Source organism: Heloderma suspectum, chromosome 4 (genome assembly GCF_057233095.1).
Source record: "Heloderma suspectum isolate Gila_16-S chromosome 4, 16-S_ref, whole genome shotgun sequence".
Classification (NCBI taxonomy): Eukaryota; Metazoa; Chordata; class Lepidosauria; order Squamata; family Helodermatidae; genus Heloderma; species Heloderma suspectum.
In genome coordinates, this window is record NC_139461.1 from 284,923,977 (window position 1) to 284,945,582 (window position 21,606).

Genomic DNA, 21,606 nt, shown 5'->3' on the forward strand with positions numbered 1-21,606 from the left:
TAGTTCCTCTGCCTCTTCGAAACCCAGCTTGTACTTCCGGTAGTTCTCGGTTCGCATACTGCTGAAGCCTAGCTTGTAGGATTTTGAGCATCACCTTGCTGGCATGTGAAATGAGCGCAATTGTGCGGTAGTTTGAACACTCTTTGGCGTTGCCCTTCTTTGGAATTGGAATGTAAACTGACCTTTTCCAGTCTTGCGGCCATTGTTGAGTGTTCCAAATTCGTTGGCATATTGAATGCAGCACTTTAACAGCATCATCTTTTAGGATTTTAAATAGCTCAGCTGGAATACTGTCATCTCCGCTAGCTTTGTTGTTACTAATACTTCCTAAGGCCCACTTGACTTCACTCTCGAGGATGTCCGGCTCAAGTTCAGTGACTGCACTATCATGGCTATCAGGGACATTAAGATCTTTTCTGTATACTTCTTCTGTGTATTCTTGCCACCTCTTCTTAATCTCATCTGCTTCTGTGAGGTCCCTGCCTTCTTTGTCCTTTATCATGCCCGTCTTTGCACAAAACGTTCCCTTGAGATCTCCAATTTTCTTGAAGAGATCTCTAGTCTTTCCCATTCTGTTGTTTTCCTCGATTTCTTTGCACTGTTCATTTAAGAAGGCCTTCTTGTCTCTCCTTGCTATTCTCTGGAACTCTGCATTCAGTTGGATATATCTTCCCCTTTCTCCCTTGCTTTTCGCTTCCCTTCTTTCCTCAGCTACTTGTAAAGCCTCATCAGACAGCCACTTGGCTTTCTTGCATTTCTTTTTCTTTGGGATGGATTTCGTTGCTGCCTCCTGAACAATGTTACGGACCTCCGTCCATAGTTCCTCAGGCACTCTGTCTATCAGGTCTAATCCCTGAAATCTATTCCTCACCTCCACTGTATATTCATAACGGATATGATTGAGGTCATACCGGAATGGTTTAGTGGTTTTCCCTACGTTCTTCAATTTAAGCTGAAATTTTGCAATAAGAAGCTCATGATCTGAGCCACAGTCAGCTCCAGGTCTTGTTTTGACTGACTGTATAGAGCTTCTCCATCTTTGGCTGCAAAGGACATAATCAATCTGATTTCGATATTGACCATCTGGTGATGTCCATGTGTAGAGTCGCCTCTTGTGCTGTTGGAAAAGAGTGTTTGCTATGATCAGCGTGTTCTCTTGGCAAAACTCTATTAGCTTTTGTCCTGCTTCATTTTGTACACCAAGGCCATGCCTGCCTGTTATCCCGGTGATTTCTTGACTTCCTACTTTAGCATTCCAATCCCCTATGATGAAGAGGACATCTTTTTTTGGTGTTAGTTCTAGAAGGTGTTGTAGGTCTTCATAGAACCGATCAACCTCAGCTTCTTTGGCATCAGTGGTTGGGGCATAGACTTGAATTACTGTGATGTTGAATGGTTTGCCTTGGATTCGTACTGAGATCATTCTATCGTTTTTGAGATTGTACCCCAGTACTGCTTTTCCCACCCTTTTGTTGACTATGAGTGCTACTCCATTTCTTCTAAGGGATTCTTGCCCACAGTAGTAGATATGATGGTCACCTGAATTAAATTCGCCCACGCCTGTCCATTTGAGTTCACTGATTCCCAAGATGTCAATGTTCAACCTTGCCATCTCATGTTTGACCACCTCTAGCTTACCTTGATTCATTGATCTGACATTCCAGGTTCCTAAACAATATTGTTCTTTACAGCATCGGATTTTCTTTTCACCACAACTAGGCAAACCATAATGTGTAAATCTAGTTCACCTCCCATCTTAACAGATATACTATTGGAACAGTCAGTAGCACAGATTGACTTATCCATAAATATATTTTGCTCAGGTTGAAGATCTGTCTGATTCCCTTATTTGGATACAAGACAGAACCTTTCCCATGTCAAACTGGCCAGTGATCTGGGAGGGAGAGTTTACTTCCCCCTCTAATGGGTGGGCTGGCTCATTTACTTGAGTCATCTGGAGTGATCTGCCTTGCAGACTCTCTTCCTTTCATCTGAGATTAATTAAGGGTCAAACTACACATTACATTAATCACATATCATGCAGCTGATCCCTCTATTTGTTTTTACTCTAGAGTAAGTGTGCACAGTCACTAACTGGATCAGGACCACTGCATGCTAGAAGAGGAAATTTAAACCTTGCCCCCTCAGCCACTTAGTTCCCAAAATTATACAGACACACATCCAGTAGATGGGTTAAAAAGAGAGAGAAACTCCTCCACTGACTCCAATGGAGACTATTTTTTCTTCTTTTAACCTCTGTGCAGAGGGTGTAATTTCAGGAATGAAGTGGCTGAGGGGAAAAGATTTAAACCTCCCCTCCTGGCACCCAGTGGTCCTGATCTGGATCAGTGCTGTGTGCACTTTCTCTAGAGAAAAAACAAAGAGAAGGGTCAGCTACACAAAGAGAGGGTTTAGTGTAGTTCGACCCTCAGATGAGTGGAGTTGGTAGATGGATGACCCTGCTAGTTGAACTAGGGGTTGAATTAGACAGTGTTTGCTTAAAATGACCCTTTCCAGTTCTATGATTAGATAGGCCTTCAACAGTTTCTAACTACAAGTAATCAGTGTTCATTCTGATCAGGATCATCCAGTAGGCAACATGATAACCTTGGTTCACAAGGTTTAGCGACTCGTTCACACCAGCAAACATCAATTTGAACAGGCTGATAATGTAATGTAGCAGTAATCATTCCTTCTGTAGAAAACATCCCTTTTATTGTTAAGTTCAGTATACACAGTAGTAGGGATATACATACTTTGTAAAATTCATTCCATCTGCGTTTCGTGGATTGTCAGGTGCCTTTTGTTCTGTTGTCCATTCATTGACGGAATCAGATTTTTCCCAATTTCTCAAATTTGTGCAAATTCACATTTGTGCAAATTTGCACTTGCACAAATGTGCAAATCCGCCCCCAAATGCATATTTTCATTCTTTAGCCTATTGGGGAAATGTACTTTTTTGGCTGTTCTTTAATTTTACATATTTTTCTATGACTACATTTGGGTAAAATTCCAAAACATTCTACAGAATCCATGTGACTCGAGAAAAGCCGCTCCACTGCGGAATCTGCAGGTCAGAGTCACAGAAATCCAAACCCATTTGATTCCATTGTGAATTTCTCCTACATCCCTATATAGTAGCCTCTATATGAAACTACTGTGTACTGTGTACCAAAGTCTCCAACTGCTTTTTATAGCTATTGGTACTGAAAGCTGCTGTAGGAGCCTGTAGCTGGAGAACACCTTTCCAGTACTCTTGTTGTCCCACAATCTCAGCAAGGAAATTAAACCTTGGGACTGTTTTGGCTTCCCTCTTGTCTTCGAAGCAGCTGCTTTTCCCGGCAATTGAGGGAAGGGGAAGCAGCTGGGCCACAGTGAAAAAAGGAAACAAAACAGATTGGTAGCATCAATTTCCTTTTTCACCTCAAGCTGCTGAATTAAAAGCAAGGTGCTGAGAAGGTGAGTGGACAGCAGCAACTCTCCTTTCCAAGTAGAGGACTAGAAGAAGCTCTCTAGCTATGGATGCCTGTAGCAGCTGTTGGCAACTAATGCATGAAACGAGCACATGGTATATGTGATACCTCATATGTCATATCACATATACTTTGGTATATGTGATACCTCAGTTGGAAGCCGCTCAATATGCAAGACCTGCAACTTAGCTGCAACCTTCTTTATGCAGTAAGTGTAGTCCAATACTACTTTTAATTATGACAAACAACACAGTATCTGTAGCAGCAGAAACAGCTGCTGGTTCCTAGTGGGCAAACAGCACAAACCTGCGAATGTTGACCAAATCTATTTCACAATCCGCCCCTGAATACAGGCAAACCAGAGGGTATTAATAAACATTAGATGAACCCTTTTGACAGTAACATAATCCCTAGCCTTAACATGCCTCTCTTCTATTTCAACATCCTGCCACATGGCTACTCTCAGGCTTTACTATGAGGTATTTTATTAGGGGAAATGGTGAGTTCATACCACAAACTAATTTTCCCTCCAAACTGTGTTTATATTGAAGAGGAAATGGTTTTTGACACCATTTTTAAGCTAGCCTTTGGGAAACCTGATTTGCTTACAAGCAACTGCATGTACAAATCTTAGAGCAGATCCTTCTCCAGCATGAACTTGGCTAGTAGCCCTGATAATGTACTTGGCTTCAGACATTATCTCTTGCAAAACAGTGGTTTTCAGGTCAAAGAACTGACTAAAAATGTAACTTTTCAAATCCTCTTTGCATACTCCCAGGTACAACACAAAACCTTCCCAAATGAAACCAGACTTTTTTTGCATGACCAACATCTGAGCATAGCTGCAAGCCAAACCAGGCCTGTGGCTGGAATGCAGGTACAGAAGTAGCAAACTACATGGCAAGAGTTGACTCTAAACCTTTACTCTCAATAAAGAATCTGTTTATTTTAAATTCTGATAAAAGATCTGGCATTTACAGGTGCAACATGCCACTGAATACCAACTGACTGCCCGGAGCAACAGCAGAAGAGGGCTATTGCCTTCATGTCCTGCTTGGAAGCATCCGGTTGGCCACTGTAGAAAACAGGATACTGAACTAAATGGACCATTGGTCTGATCCAGCAGCACTCTTATGTTCTTATTATATAATACAAAGAACACTGAATTTGTTTTTCAAAGTAAAGATTAAGAAATATATTTTGGATCATCTAAAAAAAATCACACCAGACTGGAACAGAAACGAATTTAAAGAAACAGAAACGCGATGGGGCCATAGGTCAGTGGTAGAGCATCTGCTTTACATTCAGAAAGTCCCATGTTGAATCCCCAGTATCTCTAGTTTTTTTTTTAAAAAAGGATGAGATAGCAAGTGATGGGAAAGACACTGAGACACTGAACAGCTGCTGCCAGACAGAGTGGATAAACTTGGCTACATGGACCACTGATCTGACTCAAGTTTAAGACAGCTTCATATGTTCAGGATGTTTGGAGGAACAGTACTTATATGTAGACCAGGGGTAGGCAACGTGGTGCCCATGGGCACCACTGTGCTCTTGAGCACCTTCCTTGGTGTCCCACCAAGGTGCACTACCCATCCAACTTTTTTTTTAATTAACACATTTTCTTACCAGCAGCTGGGATTGCTTCAAAGCAAAGTGAGGGCCTCCAACTGCCGCCATCTTCATTTCACACAATGGGCCCAGAGACATTCTTAGGAAATGAACATGGCAGGCGCCTGCAGACTGATGCCTTCCCTAGCAGTGCACTCAGCCAACAAGAAGAAAAGGGGCGGGGGGGGGGACTCCTGTTACTTCTGTCTGGAAAGCCATGCCTCCCATGGCATCCATTTTGTGGCAGTGCTCAGGACAGTTTCTCAGATTGCCAAGTGCGCCCATGGGCCCCAAAAGGTTGCCTCCCCGATGTATAGTAACAGTATGTTCTATACCAGCCTTCCCCAACCTGATTTCCTCCAGATGTTTTAGACTACAACTCCAAGCATCCCTGATCATTGGCTATTGTGGCCGGGGCTGATGGGCATTAAATTCCAAAATATCTGGAGGGCACCAGGTTGGGGAAGGGTGAACAATCCTTGTGTCCCATAGCAGTGGGAATTATAGCTATCTACAAAACTGATAAAATATTTTCAGACGTTTGATTGCAATTATTCAATAATCAATAAAATGTGCCTTCCAAACTATGTATGCTTTGTCTTTAGCTCTTCCAAAATTTCTTAATTTGATTATAATAATGCAGCTTATTTTCTGTTCGATTACTGAGGTAATTTTATTTCTCTCCAATACGTAGGATAGCCTTTCCCAACAGGGTGCCCTCCAGATGTGTTGGAGCGCAACTCCCATAATTCCCCACTAGCATGACCGAATGGGCATGATGGCTGGGAAATATGGGAACTGCAATCCAACTCATCTGGATGATGCCAGGTTGGGAAAGGCTGACTTAAGATATAGGACTGGCACCTCAGTACTAAGCATCTTTATTAACCTATCTGCCTGCTAAGTCAAAAACAGGTCCATGCAATACCAGTGTAATGTCAAGGCTTATGATCTTATTCAGGAGTTGACTATGCACCCTTCCAAATTAGGCACCTTTTTAGAATTTAGCTACAAGAAAAATGAAAAGGGAAAGCCTGGAACATAAATCTCTTATTTTCAACAAGAGTGGGAGATGTATATTTATGGGGAAAGCGTACTCTACAAGCCTAGTGGGAGCCCCAAAGTATCCAGAATGCACAACAGGAAATCCCTAGAAAGTGATGTTTCCTGCTTCAAGAAGTTGCAAAATTTATTGCTAAACGTGTAGCACGTCCATGTACATTTCTAACCACAGCTTAGGGGCAGGCACTTCTCTTGTGACTGCTGAACATTTTTTCTTCAATATCTGTGGAAATGATTTGAGACACACTTTTGGACACTGTTCCACCCTTCCAAACCTCCACCCACACAGTATCATTAATGCTGTTTTACGGAATCAGATCCACTATGTCAGGTCATGTATAATTAGGATCAAACTCAGCCACAGCCTTCAGAAATAAGTGGAAATTATTTCTGCATTCACATGTCACCTTGCAAGATTTCCAGATAAGTGTCATAACTAGTGATTTCTACAGCAGGGCAGACACCTCAATTCTACAGCCCTCCCTTCTTCAGAATGTGGAACTTGGGAGAGTTAGGAATGGGTATGGGACTTTAAAGATTCAACTGCTGAAAAGCCATGTTCTTGCTACTCAGATAGACTACTCCTGCTCAGAAATTGGTGCACTGCTACTCGCTGCTACTGTGCAACGTCAGATGTCTCTATCTTTCTCCTCCCCTGCCAGTCGTATTCAATGGTTGAATGTGCTTGACTGTGTTAGGCTGGAGAGGGCCAATGTGAACTGTAATTATGCTACTCTAATGTGTCAGTTGCCCTCACTAAGCCTCTGAAAATGAAAATATTACATAACCTAAACATTTTAATAACTGACAATATATTACATGATTTTTGATGCCCATTCTGTCCCCCTAAGTTATGCCCACAGAAGTTACTTTTATTGTCCCACTCTAGTTACACCATTGCTCCAAACGTTTTGTAACTCAGCCTATATCTTATGCATAGAGGGCTTCAGGCCTTGTTCCTCAAAACAACTACATTAGATTAATAACTCCTGGACTCATTTACCATGCAGCAGGGTAAAGCAAAAAAGAGGAATCTTTGGAAGGAAATGTATAATTTACTTAGACAACCCATATCCCCATACACACTGTTGCATTAGATCTGATTCATACATTAGAGCAGCCTTTCCCAACCTAGTACCATCCAGATGTGTTTGACTAAAGCTCCCATAGTTCACACATCTGGAGGGAACCAAATTGGGGAAGGCTGCATTAGAGACAGCATATGTAATTTGAGTCTCCCTTCAGTTGTTTTGTAACCGAGGCAAACCTTACCCCTCTAGGGATGTATGAGAATTTGTTTCTGTTCGCAATCCTGAATGCAATCCATTTCTAGAGAAATGTTCGCAAATTCTCCGATTTGTAATTGCGTTCGAAAAATCCATTTTTTTAAAAACGCACACTTTGAAATGTGTATTGTTCCCCAAAATATGCATTTTACGCATTTAGTCAATGAGAGAAAAGTGTGCACTGTTGAAAAAACAGTACAGAAATGCACACTTTTCCCATATAAATGAGCTGAAAAACAGGTCAAAACCAAAATGGGAGCAAGCAGGAACAAGCTTTGAAGTGATTTTTGGAGAATTTAGGTGAGGTTGAAAATTGCTAGTTCCCCCATCCCTGTTTCCCTTACCCCTGTGTAACCGTATAAAAATCCCCAATGGATTATCCAGCAAGCATTCAAAGGCAGAGCATTGCCTAATTAGAACCTCACTGTCCAGAGGCAGCGTATCATGAATAGCAGGTACTGGGGACAAACAAGAGGAGAGGACTGATGTTTTCACACCCTGCTAGCGGACTTCCTGCAGGTATCTGGCTGGCCACAATTGGAAACAGGATACTGGACTAGATGGGGCTTTGGTCTGATCCAGTAGGATTCTTATTATATCCTCACAAACTGGCTTGAAGCCACTCTGCAGGAGTTAATACTACAAGTATTTGGTTAAGCATACGTCATTATTACCTTATTGTTCATGTCAGCACTATACCATCAGTATTATAATTTTAAAAGTCTTCAGTTTCTCTGACAATCAAACAATTATCCTGTTCCCTACCTTGAACCAGTCATGTCAATGACAGAGGTGGGCAGAGTGTGGGATCTCCTTTTTTTTTTTTAACTAGAACTCCAAGATCCACCAACCAAAGATGGATGCAAAAGATACACACTACTGATAAAGCTCCAACAAAGTGCAGTTGCCTCTATTTTTTCTGATTGATATGCACAAACATGCAAAATGACACACACTTATGCATGTTTCTTTTATATGTTGTAGAACTTGTATTTTTACTTTCATTAGATATTGAGCTCCTACTTAGGTTGTTTTATTATCAGTGTTCCATAAGCATATCTGCTATAGACCCAGAATTATAAGTGAATTCCTTTGTTCCTTTAGTGATTTTGATGTATTATTATGTACATTTTTCTTCTTTTTCTTGCCTTTATTTTGTTAACCTTATTTTGAAATAAAATAAAAATTCTTGAGGAAAACACACACACACTTAAAATTAAAGCATTTTGAGCCCAGAAATGTGTTCAGTATCAGAACTGAACACTCCTCCACACACAAACCCATGCTTTGGGCCAAAACAGATACTAGTTTAAATCTGTATCTAGCAGCTACATCTTTTTTTTTTTTCTTGAGTAGGCATAGGAGCCCCAATTTGGATATTAAAAGCCCCTCTACCTCCATCCCCAGCTAGGGTCCTGATCTGGATCAGGCCAACTGCATCTACTCTAAGGTAAAAATGAAAAAAAGATGTAGCTGCTAGACACGAATTTAAAGTCTGCTTTGGCCCTAGTTCACCTCCCCCTCTGCCCCAAAACAGCTTTCTTCATTTCAGCAGTATAATTTGAGAAGTGGGGGAGGCACTTTGTTGTTGCCATTGTTAAACAACTGAGGGGCAGAAGTTCTTGCTGATTTACTACAAATCACCCAGAGATCTACCAGCAGATCCTGATCTATTTTCTGCCCACTGGTCTAGGATACACAGCAGGCAACAGGGCAGAGAATGGAGAGCTCTCATGTGCGAAGAGTGACTGGAAGCAACTTAGCCATCATCATTCAAAGACCAAAAAAGCTTTAGCTGTTGACAGATCCATGAAAATAATATGGATAAAATATTATGCAGAATGTGATTCTCACATGATTGTTCGCCTGAATCTTTAGATATTGGCACAGAAATGAAAACCAGGCTCTTCCATTGGTAAATTATATCTGTGGCTGCTTGGAACAGTTCTTCAAAACTCTGCCAGGTCATTAAAGCTAAAAGAGTTTAGTGCTCAATTTATTTAAAAATTGGGAATTTAAATCTTGTTTTGGTCAACATAATCAGTAGTTTTGAGTATCTAAAAATGGCCCTATAGAAATCAGATGTTTAATGCTAGGTTAACTTCAGTCAATATTGCGATAGATATATTGACAATAGTGATGTCTGTCACTGGGAAATCTGGGTTTTTTACTTGAGGGAGTTCTGCAGCATGTACAGCTTGATTTGTGTTTGCAAGCTGAGCTGCAGGCTCTTGCCCAAACTCTGGGAACAACTTTTGAACATTTTTTTGCAGGTTCTGCAATTTGTGCACATTTCTGAGCAATTTGTACAAAGTACAACCAAATTTGTGCAAATTATAGCCACCTTTGCACAAATTGCTCAGAAATTGTTCAAACTGCTTAGAAATGGGTGTAAATTGCAAAACCTGCAAAAACCTGTGCAAAATGCCTGGAAAATCCACGAACTGGCCTGACGTGCTGCAGATCAAGTCGAGTGCCACAGCTGAAACTGAAACGAGATCCAGGGGGCCAAACCTAGGAAAACTCATCGAACTCCACCCCCAAATGGATTTCTCTGACATCCCTAAATTACAATGGTTAAGGGCAGTGTGTAATAGGAAAAGAGTTACAGTGTGTGATCCTGAATCCCACTCCAGAAACTCTTAGCTATGGTCAAAGGCCAGCTAGCATTACATCTCCCCTGACTCACCATAATTCTGTCTGCTTACTCAAATGTTTTTACTCAGTGCAGAATGGTGTGATGCAATGATATGATAAAATATAAAAATGCAGATACTGACGCAATTTAAAAGAAACATCAACATCTGTATGCTCTCATTACCTGAGCAATCAGCCAATCCACTAGCTTACTTCCTGGGATCACTGACTTGTAGGTCTTCAAGTGGTAGTCTCGGTCTCTGAATCAGAAAGGAAAGTTGAAAGAAATATAATTAAAAATAGCATTGGGCAGACAAATCAGTACAATAAGCAGTGCCACGTTTTAACCAGGGAGAGTAATTCTAGAAAGAAAACAATTTCTTAGATGTAATATAAAAAAGAAAACAATTTCTCAATTGTAGTTGTAATTATGGAAAGAAAACAATTTCTTAGCAATCTCTAGGCAATTTATATTGTAGTTCCACTAATGTCGTCATTGCATTTCATTGTCGGTAGTCCCAGTGGACATTCCAGGCAGAGCAGAGCTTGCCCTATAGATCCTACTGGGATGCTCCTCTGACCTTAATTCCTATCAGCCTTACACCTCTTACTTCCAACTTTATTATGAACTACTTCGAAACAGTACTTGTCTGCAAGCTGTATATTTATTATGAGTTAACAAAGAGTGTGGGCTACAGGTCTTCCTGGGCTGAAGCGCTTATTGGGTTATTTGTAATCACTCCTGACCCTATTTGATACCCACCTTCTTAGGATGAGGAGAGCAACAGCTATTCTTGCTTGTTGATCACTAATGCTGTCGATGCATTCAAAACATGCCTCTAACACTATGCTCCATGTCAGTAACATTTTCACAGCTGATTATCATTATTTCCTTTACGTATTAATCACTTGCCTAATGGAATGGACAAAAGAAGCACGGATGTGTGCAAGTACACACACACGCACTCCAGCAACACTCTCCTTTTGGGAGTTCTGCTACCCCCTGGGGTAACCATGTTTTCAATTAAGCAGAATTATGGTTCATGAAATGTCTCTGTGCTCCAGGTGCTATTAGTATGACAATGATTACTTACTTACTTACTTAATTGCATTTCTATACAGCCCAATAGCTGAAGCTCTCTGGGCAGTTCACAAAAATTTGTCACTCACACCACTGCATCTGCTATGCAAATTGGGGAAATATGAGGTCAATTGGAGAAACTGGGACTCCCAGCTTCATACACCCATAAGCAGCAGCAGCAGCTTTGTGCATCCATAAACAATGCAAAGTAACAGGCTCAATCTACAATCTGCTCGGGAGCAACTTGACAAGTACATATGTTCAAAACGGAAGACTATAGTCCTATGCCGGGGTCTGAAACTCTGTATCTCCCAAGTAGTCAACTATTCTATTACAGGTTACACGAGCAAAGGGAGAAAATTTCAGCCAACAGCATGTTATTGCCAGAAGCAAGACAAACTACAAGGGCACCATGATCATCAACTTAGAGAGCAATCTTATGTCCTTTAGACAGCATCTGGGGAGGAGAGGATTTTTCGGTTTCCCAGCTACAAGCTTGTACACAGTGCTACGAGCTCACAACTGGGAAACTGTGCTCCCTGCCCCTTCCCCACCCTCTTGTAGCTGGGGTGGAGAAAACTGCACTGCTGCCACCCCCGTGCTTGTAACATGGAGGGGTGAAAATGGGGTGCTCCTGTGGGCAGGGATGGGAGGAGACCACGGAAGCTGTTTTAGACAGCTTCCTATGTGGTCTCCAGCCCCGTTCCTGCCCCCTCCCAACGCCGCACTTAGACGCATGAAAACATACGTCTGAGGCAAAGTGAAGGGCGGCTGCAGCATGGAAGGAATCCTTTCCTCTGTGCTGCTTCTGCCCTGCATTGGATAGGTGGTCGCCTCTGACTTCAGGGGAGGTCGGAGGTGCCCGTCTACCTCTGTAGGATTGCGCCAGTAGTAGTAGTAGTAGTTTCATTTCTATACCACCCCATAGCCAGAGCTCTCTGGGCACTTTACAACTTACTTTATCACTGGAGTGTAAAGACAATGCAGACGGCAGTAGAGTCTCACACCCTGCAGAGAGAGACACAAATGTGCGCTTGCAATTTCATAACAGATATAACATTATCTAAAACACATGCAGAGAAGCGGCACCAAGTCTGGCTAATTTTTTCCAGGCATTTATCAGTGCCTTATTGATGGGTTTTGTTGTACCTTTACTGATTTGGTAGTTTATGATGCTTGCAGATTTCTGTGATATTTTCATAAATTACTGTTTTGATTTGTAAGCTAGCTGCCTTAGGGACTTTATGGTCCAAAGGAAGCATGAAAATATGTCTCACAGATAAATAAATGCAATGACAGTTTGCAGACCTTTATATGCCTAACATGTAAAACACAGTTGTATGTTTCGCAGATTTCATGCACTTCCAAGTATTCATGCTGAAGTAGAATGAATATATATACTTTAAAGTCAGCCTTTTCACTCCCACTATCAACAGTGAGGATTTATGTTTTTAGTCTTCCACTCTAAAACAAACAACCTTCCTTCAGGACATATAGATTTATCTGGCCATAAAACTTGCTGCTTCCTCATCCTGATTAAGGACAGGTTCCAATGTTCAGGGAGAAAGAGGAGATGCGAGGGGGATTGGACCTCCTTGGTCTCTTAAGACAGCACAAACTAGTGGTTTGACCATGACTGCAAAAAAGCTTATAAATAGCTCAGTGGTCCAATGAATTCTTCTCTATCACGTAAGAGATTTTCCTCTAGATCCAGCACAAAAACTTACCTTGGACATGATATCTTCCAGTTCACTCCTTGGCTTATACGTCCCATCGTCGTAACGAAACCTGTACATCACCTGCTCATTCTTGAAGTGGTGCTTATCTGAAACTGAAGTACAAGAACAACAATCAGCATCTTATTTTTCATTCTCCAACATGATGTCCTGAATGCAGAGGCACCCACCATTTCTAAGTTTTGAATGAAGCCAGACATGAAGGACTCAAAGTTCACAATACTTCTGGTATATGTGAATGCACAAGCACAATGGGTTGAATCCAGTGGTGCCTTTTCCTTAGTGTAAAGTGTTTCCAATCACACAGAGCGAGGCACGTGATTTTCACCAGTCACCTCCAGGGCCGACCCTCCCATTAGGTGGGGTGAATCCCCCGCCTCAGGCAGTGGAAGAGCGAATCACATATACCAGGAGGGTCTGCTGCTCCCTGGCTGGCCCCACTCCCCTGCTGCAGCAAATGCTGCAGCGGGGCTCCCCAGACTAGCCACCCACAATATCTTTCTCTATGTGGACTCAGAGTGAGAGAACAGGCAGACAGGCTCTCTGTAGAGCTGGCCAGGCCCCAGATGTTTCACTCTGTGGGGCGGTCTTTCCTCAGAGTGAGGCATCGTGGACAAGGTGGCCCTGGAGACTGCTCAGAGTGGGACCTGGCTGGCTCTCCTGAGAGGCCATCCACCTGGTCTCTTGGTTTAAGGGAGTCCTCAGAGAGAGAGAGAGGGAAGGGGAGAGGGGGGGGGCATATGGGGCCAGCAATGGCAATGGAGGGGAGTGGCAGCTTGCCTCATGCCTTGGATGGCAGGACATCTTGTTCCACCAGTGATCACCCCTTTCAACTGCAGCCCTCCACACCAGGGCTGAAGGCCTCCAACCCTCAGGAGCAGGTTTGGGGGATATGGATAATACCATCCTGCCAGGTGCCCCCCACCCCACAGCAAGGCTATCCCCCTGGCAGCATGATAGCACTGATATGAAGAATCCACATCTATTTTTATTTCTAATCATTTGGAAAGGGCCGCAGCTTCAGAACTGTGAGAGTACATATATTCTGGGGCAGAACAAATTACATTTTCATTCAGTTATAGGTGTTCAGGTATTCAACATCCACAATTGTGACCAGTTTTTCCCACCACTACATTACTAAAAATAAGGCCTAGATTTTAATTAGTTCCGTATACTGGGGATTTCAGCAGAACCTGCTTGAAAATATAGCCCACTGAATTCTCATGAACTAATGTCTTCTGCTCCTGGGCCAAATGCATGGATGTGCTCCAAAAAGCTTTTGGTGGAAGAAAGCAGCAGCTACTTCCCCCCCCCCACACACACACACACTGTTAGAAAAAGCACCCCCAGCATTATAATGCAAAGAGCTCCTTGTAGACATCAGACAAGGATAATCAAATAACTTCCCAGTTGAAAATTGGGTTTCAGAGCATTTGCACTGAAACTGAGACTGCTGAAGGTTTAATACCCGAGGAAGAAAAAGCTTCATTGCTTTAAAGTGCATTTTCCAGCAATGTACACCTGAACGATGGAAAACCAACTCCTAATGCTTAACTGACTCAGAGCCATACAGCTTTCTGCAATAATAATGGAAAGCAGGAGGAAAATACCCACATTCTGCAGCTCACCTTTTAAGAGGAAAATTGCATTGTCTGGCCAAGCCACAAAGAAATACATCCAGGGCCATTACACATGTTACTCGGAAGCAAACCTAGATTTCAACAAGTGGGTGCTCAATGAGGAGCTGAAACCAATTACAGCTCCCTGGGGAATGTATCTGCATGTCACCCCTGTTTGCTCAAAATGCAACGTATGGAATGATCTAGAGTGAGGCAATGAATGAAGTGGTTCTGAGACTTCAAGTGTCAAAATATATGCCCCAGGAATGTCTTTGGGCCAATTCAAATAACCCTTAGGCATAATAAGATGGTCAATGTCCATCTAGGCCAGAGGTGAAGAAACCATTTCATCCTGGGGGCCACATTGGCTCCAGGCAAGTGCTGGGGGGGGGAACACCAGGAGTGGGTGGGGCCAGCATGGGCAGAGCCACCCCCACTGCAGGCATGCAATCCCCGATGTGCTTGCCTACACACTCACACACACAGTATTCACATGTGTGCATGCACACACACACATTGTACCATTCACACTCTTGCACACTGCCAGAACAGCCCCCCCCCCGCCCTTTGCCACTACTGCTTCAAGGTGCTCTGCATGCCTTGCAATGCCAACTCAAAACAGAGCCAGCTCTACACACCACAACGACACGTAAAGCTTCTTCTGCAAGGGGCAGGGTTTTTAGGGTGGGTCTAAATTGCATAGAATTGCGCCTTATAGTTTAGCAATGGGCTTTGTCTCCAAGGGTTGATTAAAAAGAAAAGAAATTATATATGAAGATATATTTTAATTATGACTTTAATCTATATACTCTTTCACTGAGATGCCGCAACCACAGCAGCTGATTCCACGCAAAAGCAATTTTCTAGGTGCATCTGTGCACTTAGAGTTCTCAAAAGCATTTCCACTGCAGGGGCAGTGGGGATGACATACCGTGCATGCATACACATATGGTAGTATGTTCTCTTCCTGAGACAAACTCCAAAAACTATGAGAAAAGGGATTTGCTAATCATTAGCAAAGGCTTTAGTGTGCATACTAATTCACAAAGTGTTGGTCTAAGCAAGAGTCCAAGTCCCACCTGATGTCAAGAAAAAACCTCCAGTTAGAAAAAACAAACGAAAGTAAAGTACTGTTTGAGATCTTGACTGCAGAGGCCTGAATAGCATGTGGATGGCAGTCCTTAAAAAAACAAAAACAAAGCACCAACAACTGTTAGCATTATTACACCTGATACAATCTTTTGCCTCAATACAAAGCACTCACCATGATGAATGATGCCGTTCTCCAACAGAGCTTGTCCCAGGTTGACCCCTTCCTCTGGTTTGCTTATCTCCCCAATTTCTGTGAGCCAAGATACAAACTCACTGTGTAGAGAGAAGCGGAGCAACAAATTAGTTCCCTGTTCCCTTTAGGCAAGAAGAGAGACAAGATGTGAACTGACTCCCTGGGCACCTTTCTCTCCGCCACGTAAAGCAATACATACATGTCCACATGAAAAGCAGTGTGGCATCACGGTCAGGAAGCTGAGAAAGGACCCTGGTTCAAATCCCTGCTCAGCCATGAAGCTCCCTGGGTGAGCTTGGGCCAGTCATTTCCAATCTAGGCTACCTCACAGCATTGTTCTAAACATAAAATCCAAGGTGGGGGTGGGGGACCACACATGGTGCACTGAGCTGCTTGTAGGAAGGACAGGATTTAAAAATGTAGTAAGTAAGTAAGTAAGTAAGTAAGTAAATAAATGTAAATGCTATGAACAGTGAGGGAAAAGGAGGACTTTTCCAAATGGCTGCGGAAATGCTCCCTGAGAAAAGAAGTTACTTGGGGAAGTTACTCTCAAGGTCAAACTACACGTTACGTTAATTACACAGTGTGTAGCTGAGGCTTACCTTAACCTTTACTCTGGAGTAGGTGTGTGCAGCCCCAATTTGGATGGGGACCACTGCACACTGGGAGGGGAAGATTAACCCTTCCCCTCACAAGCTGTTGCTTCCCAAATTGCATGCACACATGCACACATGCATTCAAGGGTTAAAAAAGGCAGGCGGGAGGCCTCCACTGACGCCAATCTGATTGGCTTAGCTCCTTGCCACTTTTGATCTGGGAGAAATTCTTCAAATGAAAATTACCAGTGGCTTCAGCCTTGACAATCAGTACCTGCTTTGCTCTGCAGCATGCAGTGGCATGCCACCGCTGGAGGAGTGCTGCCGCCTTTCTGACCTGGCTTGGGGTCCCTCTGGTTGCAAGCCCCAGACTTCTACCCCGTGGTCCAGGGCTGACAGCACCACTGCAGTATGAGATTGGCCTAGATGACTCTGTGGCCTTTTCCAATCCCACGGCTCTACAACTCCAGAATGTGTAACTAGAAAGGGGGCTCTAAGGGCAGAACTACACATATATGGCACTATTAGCAAAGACACCCCAACTCCCACTAGCCAACGATGTAGAGCAAGGAAAAGGGAACTCAAAGATATAAGCACAAGAGATGAGATGTATTACACGTTACAAGAGGGAAGGTGGAAACTTAACATAGGATTGCTGTTTGGGGTAGCAGTCCATTTTATAAGGTGCAATTCCACGCTGAATCTGAATGAATGGGTGCAATACAGTGTTGTTATACACACACCAGAGCTCTCCAATCTGAACAGATTGCAACTGTATGTAGCAGAGAGGGAGGGAGAGAGGGAGGGAGGGAGGGAGGGAGAGAACTGGTATGAAAAGAAATAAGCTTGATGAATGGGACACTGTCAGTGCCCTGAGGGGACCTGGATTTTTGCCAATGTGAGTAGCAATTATTCCAAAACTGTTCAAAGCATGAAAAGGATTTCTGAAAGCAGAGCGATGCAGAGGAAATCTGTGTTCAATAAAATAGCTGTAACTCTTCCAGTTTGTGTAACTTTGTTGCTTATCAAAACCAGCATCCACGCATCCAATTACAGGTCTCTAGCGCCATATTTGTAGCCTGTGTTTAGAAAGGGTTGACTCATCTAAGCCACAGGTAGTGCATTCAGAAGAAAACGGGAAGAAACATTTTCAGCTTGGTTTAGGGGGGATATAACTGGAGGGATTTCAAACCAGTTTCTGCACCTTTAGATTGGTGTGACTTAACAGAACTTGCAAAACATCTGAAGTATATAAATTTGCCAGATCCTCTCCATCGAGAATTTTGGATGATCAGCGAAAAGACCACTGTTTTCCACAGGACCTTTGAGAGCTACACCAACGGAAGACATGAAGAACGTTTAGGTGGCTATGAAAACGGTGCTTTGTGGTTTTATTGCTTTGTGCCATTTTAAATGGACTTGTAGTTCATCAGGGTTTATTGTTACTGTACTGAAATCTGTTGTAAGGGCCTTCATGGCAAGAAAGCAGAACATACATTTACATTAATAAAGATAAATATAAAATGGAAATAAAATACCAGCTAGCATGGCCCAATTTGTCAGAAAGAAACTCTCCTTAGCCACACTGAACTTTTGGAAGGTGCTCAAATAGAACAAAAAAGGAAGTAAACTAGCAATGGTGTAGGCTGTGAAACCAAAATGTTCCAAAGTGCATCATGGGAGTGACCTGCTTACTTCAAGCCAAGTTGACTTCATTAGTGGTCAAACCTGGTTAGCATGGCCCTTTGGCCTTCCTCCTGAAGAGCAGCTATGAGAGCTCTGCAAGGAGGTGTTGAGGACCCCTGGGATGATGGTCCTGGGGGATCTCAACTTCCATGTCGAGGCCGCTGTATCCGGGGCGGCTCAGGACTTCATGGCTGCCATGACAACCATGGGGCTGTCCCAACTTGTCATCGGCCCAACAGATGTAAAAGGACACATGCCTGATCTGGTTTTCTCGACTGGGCAGAAGGATGGTGATCTGAAAATGGAGGAATTAACATCTGTCCCTTTGTCATGGTCAGATCACTTCCTGCTGAGGTTTAGACTCTTGTCAGCCTTTCCCTTCTGCAAGGCGGGGGGGAACCTATTAAAATGGTCCGCCCCTGGAGGCTAATGGATTCTGATGGATCCCAGAGGGCTCTGGGGGATTTTCCTGCTGGTATGGCTGGTGCTCCTGTCAAAGCCCAGGTCACTCTGTGGAATGCAGAGATGACTTGGGCTGTTGACATGATCACACCCAAGCACCCTGTCCCTTTGAGCAGAGCCCGGCCAGCTCCTTGGTATACACCTGAGCTGAGGGCAATGAAGCAAGGGGAGAGACGGATAGAACGCAGGTGGAGAAAAACTCGTGCTGAGTCTGACCGAACACAGGTTAGAGCTCATTATTGAGCCTACTCTGTGGCGGTGAGGGTGGCAAAGAGACAGTTCTTTTCCATCAGCATTGCATCTTGTCAGTGTTGTACAGCAGAGATTTTCTGAGTGGTTCGCGGCCTGTTACATTCTGGACCAGGGAGAGAGACTTTGGAACCCTCGGTTGCACACTGTGATGAGTCTGCACGGCACTTTGAAGATAAAGTCACTCAGATTCGTCATGAATTGGACACCACCATTAATGCAGTTCCATTGGTAGAGGCATTCAGAGCACCGTCTGGTCCAGTTTTATTGGATGAGTTTCAGTTATTGAGGCCTGAGGATGCAGACAAGGTGCTTGGCCAAGCCTGATCGACCACTTATGTGCTCGATCCTTGCCCTTCGTGGCTTATTACATCAAACAAGAAGGGGATGACTGGCTGGGTCCAGGAGGTTGTACATTCCTCCTTGAGAGAGGGAGTGGTGCCAGTCACTTTAAAAGAGGCGGAAATCAGACCACTCCTGAAAAAGCCTAGCCTGGACCTGGAGGACGTTAACAATTATAGGCCAGTGGCCAACATCCCCTTCCTGGGCAAGGTGCTTGAGCAGGTGGTTGCAGGACAGCTCCAGGCACTCTTGAATAAAACAGATTATCTAGATCCATTTCAAACGGGCTTCAGGCCTGGTTTTGGAATGGAAACTGCCTCGGTTGCCCTGTGGGATGACCTCTGCTGGGAGAGGGATGGGGGAGTGAAACCCTGTTGATTCTCCTGGACCTCTCACAGCAGTTTTCGATACCATCGACCATGGTATCCCTCTGAATAGGTTGTCTGGGTTGGGAGTTGGAGGCACTGCATTACAGTGGTTCCGCTCCTACTTGCATGGCTGATTCCAGAAGGTGGTGCTGGGGGATTATTGCTCTGTGCCATGGCAATTATGCCATGGGGTTCCACAGGGCTCTACTTTATCCCCCATGCTGTTTAACATCTACATGAAACCATTGGGGGAGGTTATCCGAAGGTGTGGGCTGAGGTGCCATCAATACGTGGGTGACACTCAGCTCTACCTCTCTTTCTCATCAAACCCAGGTGAGGCAGTGGCTGTTCTGAATCAGGGCCTGGGAACGGCAATGGACTGGATGAGGGCCAATAAACTGAAACTCAATCCAGACAAGACAGAGGTACTGTTAGTGGGTGGTTCGTCTGCCCAGCTAGGTCATATTCAACCTGTTCTGGAGGGGGCTGCGCTCTTCCCAAAAGGATCACGTTTGTAGTTTGGGGGTGCTCTTGGACCCAGAACTGTCACTTGAGACACAGGTGAATTCAGTGGCACAGAGCACTTTTGATCAGCTTAGGCTGGTACACCAACTACGCCCTTATCTGGACAGAGATAGCCTAGCTACAGTTATCCATGCTCTGATAACTTCTCATCTGGATTACTGCAATGCATTTATACGTGGGGCTGCCTTTGAAAATGGTCCGGAAACTTTAGCTAGAACAAAATAGGGCAGCAAGGTTGTTAACAGGGACTGGCCAATGAGCTCATATAACGCCAATACTTTTCCAGCTGCACCAGCTGCCAGTCCATTTCCAGGCCCGATTCAAAGTGCTGGTGTTAACATTCAAAGCCCTTAATGGCTTGGGGCCAGGTTACCTGAAAGATCGCCTCCTCCCATATGTGCCTGCCCAGACCTTAAGATCATCTTCAGCGGCCCTTCTTTGTGAGCCTCTGCCAAAGGAAGTGAGGTGGGTGGCTACTAGGAGGAGGGCCTTTTCTGCTGTGGCACCCCGGCTGTGGAATGCGCTCCTTAGTGAGGTTCGCCTGGCACCTACATCGTATTCCTTTCGGCGCCAGGTGAAGACCTTTTTATTTTCCCAGGCATTTTAGCATAAGCAGCTTTCTAGTTTTTTAGCTTTGCTGTTTTAAATCTGTATTTTAAATCTCTGCATTGCTGCTAGGTTTTATTCTGGTTGTATATTGTAGTTTTAATGCTTTTATATTTTATATTGTTTTACTGTGTGCTTTTTGATTTTAATTTTTGTGAACTGCCCAGAGAGCTTCGGCTATTGGGCAGTATAGAAATGGAATGGAATGGAATGGAATGGAATGAAGGTAGGAAGCTGCCGCCCTTTCTCCTCATAAGCTACACACATCACATACCACTGACCAGGGCTGACCCTCTGATTCGGCAGAGTGAAGAACAGGGATGTCCTTGGTGTCCAACTGGGTCTGGGATGCCATCGGATTCCCCCCCGCTTGCCCCCCCAAACCTGGCTCAGCGAGCCGCTGCCCTCGCCCACTGAGCCATGGGAGTGGCAGGGACTTACTGCATCCAACTGATTGTGCCTGGGAGCTGCCTGTCCTCCATGTGAGCTGCAATTTTTAAGGCAAGATGGGGGCTCTAGTTTTTCGTATATCTAATGCTGTGCAGAACGGTGGCCGTAAAGGGCCATTTCCGCAATATTAGATATACGAAGAACTGGGGTCCCCATCTTGCATTAAAATGGCGGCTCGCATGGAGGACCAGAGGCTGCGGGGTGCTCCCGGACATCTCGTCAAGCCTTCCAGGGGCTCACATGGCCCGGTTCGCGTGGGCAGGTGACAGCAGTAGCTCTTCAAGTGCCCGCCAGCCACGGACTCAGGTGAGTCCATCCATCCCTAGTGAAGCAGCCACCTCTGGCAGTAGATAATGCAGAGCAGCAGTAAAGTGTTAGAGAGCAGAGCTGTGTGTAGCATGCACCCTGCCCTGTGCCCCCTAAGCTGCCCTGCTGCCCTCAGGCACAGTGGAGGATTCAACTGCCAGTCAGGCTGGGTTTTGTATGTGGAATGGGGGAGGACATCATCTTGTCCTTCGGCTCAGGAAGCAAA

At 44.2% G+C, this 21,606-nt stretch overlaps 1 protein-coding gene across 2 annotated transcripts in view; it reads right to left on the minus strand.

Annotated features, from left to right (window-relative positions):
* PREX1 (phosphatidylinositol-3,4,5-trisphosphate dependent Rac exchange factor 1) overlaps positions 1–21,606 on the minus strand; it is a 335,075-nt gene that overhangs the window by 102,130 nt on the left and 211,339 nt on the right. For both annotated transcript variants that reach the window (XM_084854076.1, XM_084854075.1), the window contains 4 exons: positions 15,770–15,870; positions 12,878–12,981; positions 12,109–12,158; positions 10,254–10,329 (listed from right to left, as the gene is read on the minus strand). In XM_084854076.1, the coding sequence (XP_084710202.1) occupies positions 10,254–10,329; positions 12,109–12,158; positions 12,878–12,981; positions 15,770–15,870 (331 nt within the window). The remainder of the gene's footprint in view (positions 1–10,253; positions 10,330–12,108; positions 12,159–12,877; positions 12,982–15,769; positions 15,871–21,606) is intronic.